Source organism: Apium graveolens, chromosome 2, assembly GCF_009905375.1.
Source record: "Apium graveolens cultivar Ventura chromosome 2, ASM990537v1, whole genome shotgun sequence".
Lineage (NCBI taxonomy): Eukaryota > Viridiplantae > Streptophyta > Magnoliopsida > Apiales > Apiaceae > Apium > Apium graveolens.
The window spans coordinates 83,576,183-83,585,319 of record NC_133648.1 but is presented as its reverse complement, the minus strand read 5'-3'; the positions used below and the strand labels follow the sequence as shown (position 1 = coordinate 83,585,319).

Below are 9,137 nucleotides of genomic sequence, written 5' to 3'. Positions count from 1 at the left end.
TTCATGTTTGGTGGGTATCACGACAAATGCGTATCTTAAAAAAAATAAAAAAATAAATTGGATACCCATTTGACAAATGAGTATCTAGTACAAAACACGATACCGAAATGACAAATACGTATCCAAAATGGTATTTTCAGTCATCCACTTCCAGCATGGATATTTTCAGCCATTTGCATCAAAAAATTGTTATTTTTAACCCACTTTCTTTTGCAATTCGGTTGAATTTGTTCGCCCTTGCAAAAGAAGACGCCCCCTGCGGGGACCACCCGAAGTGGGGTCCATCCGAACCAAAAGCAAACCCTCAGGCCCCGTTCCGTTATATTTTAACATCTAGTACGGCGAAGTTAGGACAGTCCCTTTGATATTTTTGTTTCGTCTCTCTCTCTCTCTCTTCCAAGTACTTCAGTTCATTCAACTTGAACATACACATACATACATACATATGCACAAACACATAATTTTGTTAATCGAAGGCAGTAATCCCGTGCTTTACCAGTGTTTTTTCTTCTCATGTAAGTTCATTCATTTCGGATCGCGATCACTTTACAATTCTTATATTTACACACACACTAAATTATCATCTTGTTTACTAGTTCTTCAATTATAATCAGAATTATGATGTTTTTTTATTATATAATTTTCTGTTTCAAATCTAAATTAGTTGGCTGTGTTTATACGTGTATGTTTCAAGAGGATAAGAGCTGTATGAATTGTTATGATTTGTGTGTTTTTAGTTCATGTATTTGTTTTAGTTAGTTGATCTTTTTTATTACTCGTAAATTTATGTGAATTACTGTGTTTGATGAAAATTTTGAGTAATTTTTAATGTTATTTTTTAGGCACAAGGGTTTTGTGGTCTGATTTGTGATGAATCTTGGTGTCTAGATGCTTTTTTTTTCAGGTTGATTTTGTTTTATAACTCGATTGTATGTGTATTTTTGCAGGTTTTGATTGTTATAAGCCCCTGTAATCGACTTTTTTGTGGCGGGCAATTGAACTGAAAATGGCACAGAGTAATTGGGAAGCTGATAAGATGTAAGTTGTGTTGGTGGTTCTCATGAAATTATTTGGAGACTTATTAATTTTTCGGAATATTTATTCTTCTATATAGAAATATTTCTTTTCGGAATTTGATTGTTTTATTCCTGTGATAGGCTTATTTGTTTTTATATTGGAGAATTGTTCTATATATTTGTTTCGAGTGTAAGTTTGAAAAGTGGAAGCTAGGGAGGTCTTGACACTTAAGATTCTGTTTTGTTTTTGTTTAGGCTTGATGTTTACATTCATGATTATTTACTTAAAAGAAAACTACATGCATCTGCCAAAGCTTTCATGACTGAAGGGAAAGTTGCAACCGACCCAGTAGGTAATAATATATTTACAGACCAAATTAAAGTTTAGTTCCCTCTTAAATACATCTGTTATTTTTATTTGTCTTTTGAGTAACTCTTGCACGTTGTTTTCAATATGCAGCTATTGATGCACCAGGAGGATTTCTTTTTGAGTGGTGGTCGGTCTTCTGGGACATTTTCATTGCAAGGACAAATGAGAAACATTCTGAGGCTGCTGCTTCTTACATAGAGGTGCATATAAATTTTCAATTTATTGCTTGTGCTGCTCTCTTCTGCAGATTTATTATTCCATTTAATTTTTGGAAATAAAGTATATGGGAGATGGATGCTCATTTTATATGATGTTTTCACTGTGTTAACTCCTAATTTGATAAATCATAGACACAACAAAGCAAAGTAAGGGAGCACCAACAACAGCAGCTGCAAATTCAACAATTGCAACTTATGCAGCAACGGAATGCACAATTACAACGTAGGGATCCTAATCATCCTCCCCTGGGTGGCCCAACAAATGCTTTGAACTCTGAAGGAATGATGGGACAGCCATCAGCCAGTATTCTTGCTATGAAAATGTACGAAGAACGGATGAAGCATCCTCATTCAGTAGATTCAGAAACATCACCGGCTTTAATGGATGCCAATAGGATGGCCCTTCTTAGATCTGCAACTAATCAGCAAGGGTATAGTCAGTAGAACTGTACGTATATTGATAAACAAAGTTAAGGTTAATTTAGTTTTTCATTGTCTATCTTGTTGTTGATTCAGCCAGTTGGTGCAAGGGAATTCTGGGAGCATGTCCGGGTCTTTGCAACAAATGCGTCCTCAACTGACCAATGTGAGTATTTGGACTATATGCTTTTTATAGTTGTCAGATTCTTATATGCTTTCACTCACTGCACATTTATTATTATTTTTTAATTTGTATTAATGTTCATAATTTCGGGACTTTTTGAACTTTTAGGAAATAAAGATTGAAGGTAACTTAGGCAATCAGAAATCTTTGCCTTCACACCCGTCATCAATATATGGACAAGCAATTTTGCAATCAAAATCTGGTTTAGGCACTGCAGGTAACACTAAGTCACTAACAGAGTACTCGTGTGTAAGAATTTCTCATTACTCCCTCATTGGTATCTGCACAATTGTTGCTATCAGGCAGAAATCAGCGAGGCGCAATAAATGTGTGGGTTTTTTTGTGCCAAAAATAGAAAGTGAAAATGATTCATACACATATACACACTTACGGAATCAAATTTGTAAGTGGTTGTCTGGTTCAAATTAGTTATCTAGTAAAGGAAAAAGTCTGAAACCTTTTAGAAATGAGACATCAGTAAATGAAATTAAATAACAGAAACGCTTCAATATAGTTTAGCTTGATTTTTAGCTATCAAATTCTTTTACTTCATTTGCATCATCTTTGTATATAAGAGTTGAAGAAGAGGCTTCATGGGTTGCGTTTGCAGTGAAAGAGATTAGGGTTCGATTTTTCTTTATTTGCTAAGTACAGTTTGTCTTTAAGCATAAACTCACGTGTTTTCCTGCGAGCTTTTGGTTTTGATTAGCACTTTCTAGTGAAGTTAACACTCGTAAACATAGTTTATGGATGACATTGTCGAATATTTGTGTAATAGTTGGGTCGGGATAATGTGGCATCCTGGTTGAAAGCACAAAGCCATGAAATTGAGTCCTACAATTTCTTTAATAAACTTTAACCCATAAAAACAGAATATATAAGCAACGGGTGTTATTTTATTCACTTGATTTTTTTAATTTTCAGGATTGAATCAAGGAATTACTGGTCTTCCACTGAAAGGCTGGCCTCTAACGGTGAGTTAAACATATTTTGTACTGTCATATGTTCCTTTACAATATAATGTGGAGGTGTATTAAAGCGTGGCCATTGGATATGCAGGGAATTGATCAACTACGGCCAAATTTAGGTCTACAACAAGTCCAACGTCCAAATCTTCAGAACCAGAATCAATTTCTCTTAGCATCACAAAACCAACAGGCATTAGCACAAGCTCAGGCCCAAGGTGGTCTTGGAAGCTCACCTAACTATGGGTTTGGTGGGCTACCACGGGGTGGTCTGAATGCAAAAGATGGTCAACATTTAAGAAATGATGGAAATATATGTTCCCCAGTACACTTAAATTCACCAAAGGTTAAAAAACAAAATATAACGCTGACATAGATAAGTAATTTTGGCATCCTCTGAGATGCATTTTTCGTGCAGTTCATTTATGTGTGTATCCAAAATGAGCTTCTACGTCAAGTGGTCGATGGAAATGTGCATGCAAATGATTCTACTCTGTTCTCTTATAAAAGTAACATCTTTTGTAATATAAGAGTGATGTAAAATGATTACTTAAATGTATTCATGTTAGCTGTTTTCCTGTTTTTCTTGCTTATACTGTAGCCTTGTCGGTGATGGTTAGAGCGATAGACATCCTCTGTTAATTGCCATATGAGCTGCGAGCTCAATCACTAAGATGTACGAGCTGTGTGTGGTTCAGCTCTTGTAATTCCCAAATTTGGTTAAAGAACATGCCATGGGAAGCATAATTTGGTAGGATGCATTCTGCATTACTTTGGTAGCGATATCTGATTCGGTTTTTTTTTTTTTTTTTTTTTTCTGGTGGATCTCAGCTGAAGATACCCCAAATGCAGCAATCCTCTTCTCAACAACAGGACCAGTTACCACAGCAACAACTACAACAGGTTTGTTTCGAGTTAGTTTAGTGTCTTTGGTAGTAACTTACCTGTGAGAGTTCTGAATTGTTGATAATATACTAGCACCATTTCCCTTATTAACACAAGTTGCAATGGCAGAACAGTACTTTTTCCTATTAAATTATTAATAATGTTGTTTTTTTTTGTTGTCCCCTCTAATTTAGGCTTCTGTGCTTAGTTGAATTAATGTTTTTGTCTTGTTATCACCATACAGAACAATAACAGAAAAAGAAAACAACACTCGTTGTCTGGACCAGCCAATAGTACTGGTACTGGAAATACTGTAGGTCCTTCTCCGAACTCCCCACCATCAACAACTCATACTGCTGGTGATGGGATAACTACTGCAAGTAGCCTGCAGCATGTAAACAGTGGACATAAAGGGTTGATGATGTATGGTTCAGAAGCAGCAGGCCTTGCATCATCTGCAAATCAGTTGGTAGGCCCTTCTGTGTTCCTCATATACCTATATGTTTCAACCTGTGTGCTAATGTTATTATGCAACATAGAATATGTTTCTTGTTAATGCAATATAAGTGTTGCATCAATTCTTTACTCGTTAAGAGTGCCTACTTTTGGGGTTTAAATTATTGAGGAAATCTGCAATATGTTTTTAAATTTGTGTCCGCGTATATAGTATCAAACTTGTGATGATATATCCAACTAAATGGTGAAGTTTATGGGAAGTAGAAAGTGAAATATCGCATTCTTTCTCACAGAAGATTTCATGTTGCAGGATGACATGGAAAATTTCGGAGATGTTGGAGACGTTGAATCTTTTTTGTCCAATGATGGAGAAGATGGACGAAGTTTATATGGCACAATAAAACAAAATCTTACTGAACATAAAACTGAGTCTTCTAAAGGTAATGATATATCTTGTTGAATATGTTTTATATTATATCAAGTTAAGTGTTTTGCATAATGCTGTTTACGCTATTTCGTTTTCACCCCTTTCAGGATTTTCTTTTGGAGAAGTGGGCTGTATACGGACCAGAAACAAAGTTACATGCTGCCATTTTTCTTCAGACGGGAAGCTGTTAGCTAGTGCAGGGCATGACAGGAAGGTAACGAGTAATATCGCAACTAATTTCAAAGCTTATTACATCTGCTTTTTTTATCGCGAAGATGTCAGGGAAATATATATGCCTGTAAACACTTGGTGCTTATTTGATAGGCTGTACTTTGGAACATGGATATGTTGCAAACAGAGAGCACTCCCGAAGAACACCAGTTGTTGATTACAGATGTCCGTTTTAGGCCAAATTCAACTCAGCTGGCGACGGCTTCATTTGATAAGTCCGTGAGATTGTGGGATGCAGCCAATGTAAATATCTATAATCAGTTGTGTTGCGTACACTTGTTTATAATTCTGAAAACTATTAACCTTAGTACTAACATTAAATATTTCACCATCTTGCAGCCAGGCTACTGTTTGCATGCTTATACTGGGCACAGCTATCATGTTATGTCCTTAGACTTTCATCCCAAGAAGAATGAAGTATTTTGTTTTTGCGATAGTAACAATGAAATTCGTTATTGGAACCTCAGTCCATTTTCATGTACTCGAGTTTCAAAGGTTGGTTTGTGAGTTATTTATGGCTTTCTTCTCACCCACAATTGAAAATTTTATTAAGCGTAAGTTGTTATTTTTTTGTGTTTCTATAAATTACTCTCGTGTAGCAAGGAGGCAGTTCACAAGTGCGATTTCAACCAGTAAGTGGTCGTCTACTGGCAGCAGCGTCAGATAAAGTGGTGTCCATCTTTGATGTTGAAACTGACATGCAAACACATTATTTCCAGGTTCGGCATTTGATCCTATTTGGTCGGACAAACCATGCATCTCTTCTTCTGTACTAATTTCAAGATTGACAAGCCCATTTCTGTTTTAAACTTGACCTATCTTATTAGGGACACACCAAGGTGGTTAACTACCTATGTTGGGATCTAAATGGTGATTATTTGGCTTCTGTCTGTGAAGACTCTGTGAAAGTTTGGTCCTTGAATTCCGGGGAATGCATTCATGAACTTAGCTCGAACGGAAACCAGTTCCATTCGTGTGTTTTCCATCCAAGCTATTCAGCTCTCTTGGTGATCGGTGGAATGAGGGTAATGATTTTTGTTTCCTACAAATTTGTTTACAATATTATTGAGATATTTTACTATTGTCTAATGTCTAGCATTATAGATTATTCTACTATTTAAAGAGGTTACTGGAATATTTGGTCATGTTTTCATGATCTAAGCAACTAAGCTAAGAACCTAGCATAAAGTTCCCATGGTTTAATCTTTTTGTTTTCATTTTCCTATGTGAAATTGTAGGAAAGACTTTTTAGTGTAGTTGTTATTGGTACTCTGTTATAATTAATCGTATTATAGATGTGTTATATCATATATACTGGACCTTTATTTAAGCATCGTGTAATGCTGTTCTATTTTCCTTTATACATGTGTGATAATCATATTTGTCTAACATTATGTTTTTTAACACCTTATGCAGTCAATCGTGTAATGCTGTTCTATTTTCCTTTATACATGTGTGATAATCATATTTGTCTAACATTATGTTTTTTAACACCTTATGCAGTCATTGGAGTTGTGGAATATGGCTGAAAATAAAAGCATGACAGTACCGGCACATGAAAATATGATTGCTGCTTTAGCACAGTCCCCTCTGACAGGAATGGTTGCCTCTGCAAGTCATGACAGTTCTGTCAAGTTATGGAAATAATAATTCTGATCAACTAATACTGTTTGGTGCTGCAACGCTGCATTGACCCTTAAAATCTTGAGAAATACTGGAATCAAACCAACTCATGGAACCTCCAGAGCAGTCTCTCTCAAGGAAATGTAGTGCATGTTTTAAAGTTTCCTTCTCATTTTTATGGAATGTGTTTGTTTGGTTTTAGTTATATCATAGATATTCTACCTACAATTCCGTTTAGGCTTGAAGACAGCGGATTGGAGGAATACATAGCAGAGTTTTTCAGAAGATTAAAAAGCCTATAATCTTCTTAACTATAGATATAGATTTATGCAGCTTTAATGATAGAAAAATAATTGGTTGTGTTGGACTTGGATGTTGAATGTTATACCTTGTTTCGGGTCTTCAGTGTTTTGAAACTTGTAACCCTCTTGGAGCATGTACAATGCAATGAGGTGCTATTTCTATAATTATAAAATACACATGTTCAGTTTAATGCTAAACGTGGTTAGAAGATAGAAAAATGTTATTCTAGAATTAAAATAAATATTGACGCTGTTATAATGTGGGGTGTGTTGCTTGAACTTACTGACATACTCCCTCCATCCACTTTCCCTTTTTAGATGTTTAAAAACAATGAAAATTTTATTTATGACATTTATTTAAAATTATTATGACCACAGATTTTACGTAATATATTTATTTTACACCAACTTAATACCATTATCTCTTTTATATGACTAAAATTGAAGTTTTTACATTAATTTTTTAAGAAGCTTGATATTCAAAAAAGGGTCATTGAGAACGGGAAGGTGATATAAACTTACCTCAAAGTCCATCTTGTTATAATATTAAGTTCTCGTTATAACATAAAGTTTGTTAAAAGGGATGTCAAACAGATAATGATAATTCACACTTTATCAGTATTCCAATACGAAATTTTGTATCTATATTTAAATTTAAATTTTTTTAAGTATAATATCTGAATCAGGATTCAACGGATACTATCTTGTTCAAATCCGAATTTGAATATGATTTCAATAAGATTTTGTTTTTATATTAAGAATACAAAAAGGTAACAAAATAAATAGTAAAAATTGGAATTAATTTTTAAAAAATTGAGTTAAGGCCTAAGAGTTAAAATGATTTAAGCCTATTTTATTTTTACAAAAAATAAATTTTATTTATTTTTTCAATATAATTTTGTCATCTTTCGAAATTAAACTAAAATGATATTTTTTATACATGTCTATAATTTTTTTACAATTATATTAAAGTTGAATAAATTTATAATTTATCAAAATGTATAGTTATACAAAGAAACACACTATAAAGTTAATAGATTTCCTTTTTGATTATATATAAATATATATTATTTAAATATCATTTTCATGATCATAATCGACTCGTTTAAGAAAACGAACCGAACTGAGTTTACCTAAACGAGCTGATCGTGAGTTTTGTTCACGAACGACTATATTCATTTACAGCCCTAAATATCATATATATATATATCCGTATCTGCATCCGAAATTATCGGATCGGATACGGATAATATTCGTTTTGATTCGGATACAGATAATATCCGTTTTGTTTCCTATATGAATGTAGATATTTCCGAAGGATATCAAAATTTTCGGAATTTTTTGACATCCTCACGACGTAATATTACCATATATGGTGATTTCAAATTTGTTGAAGAAAATATCGTAAACAACTCTGTTTCTTGTGGTGAAATGACAATCATGCATTTTGAGTCAAAATACTGAAAATTTAACAAAAAAATACCTCACAAAAGCACCGAATTTTCAACACAACGCACATAAAAACCAACACAAACCACCAAATATATATATCACCAGCATACCCCTAAACACACAACTATGCATCATACATATCACCACTATAACCAAGAATGACAAAATAATCGGATCTGACGGATACCCGATCCGAAACCCAAAATTTTGGATTTACCGAACCCGATTTTTTGGATTTGGATTTAATTTTTAAACCCGAAATTTTTTGGATTTGGATTTGGATATTAGGTATACCGATCCGAAACCCGATCCGAAATCCAAAACTCTATCTGAACACGATCCGAACCCGAAATCCGAAAAAACCCGAATTATTATATATATTAATTATATATATATATAATATTAGAATTTTATATATTACACATTATAATATTATAATATATATATATATTTATATTTTTATAATATACATTATACATATTATTATATAATTTTTAGAACATATATTTTTATATTTATGTTAAAAATTATCTAATTATAAAATTTAATGAAATATAATTATTCAATCATTTAAACGAGTGATATGGT

The 9,137-nt window shown here is 33.5% G+C and overlaps 1 protein-coding gene across 1 annotated transcript; it reads left to right on the top strand.

Moving 5' to 3' along the window:
- The first annotated feature begins 348 nt into the window (after window positions 1-348).
- Window positions 349-7,288, top strand: LOC141707591 (transcriptional corepressor LEUNIG_HOMOLOG). The gene is made up of 18 exons (XM_074510822.1): window positions 349-515; window positions 948-1,038; window positions 1,272-1,369; window positions 1,477-1,586; window positions 1,737-2,035; window positions 2,121-2,190; window positions 2,317-2,425; window positions 3,133-3,182; window positions 3,268-3,519; window positions 4,005-4,076; window positions 4,303-4,527; window positions 4,825-4,954; window positions 5,049-5,155; window positions 5,266-5,415; window positions 5,512-5,667; window positions 5,772-5,891; window positions 6,000-6,197; window positions 6,676-7,288. The coding sequence occupies exons 2-18, from the start codon at window positions 1,007-1,009 to the stop codon at window positions 6,817-6,819; spliced, it is 2,322 nt and encodes a 773-aa protein (XP_074366923.1). The 5' UTR covers window positions 349-515; window positions 948-1,006; the 3' UTR covers window positions 6,820-7,288.
- Window positions 7,289-9,137: the final 1,849 nt, after the last annotated feature.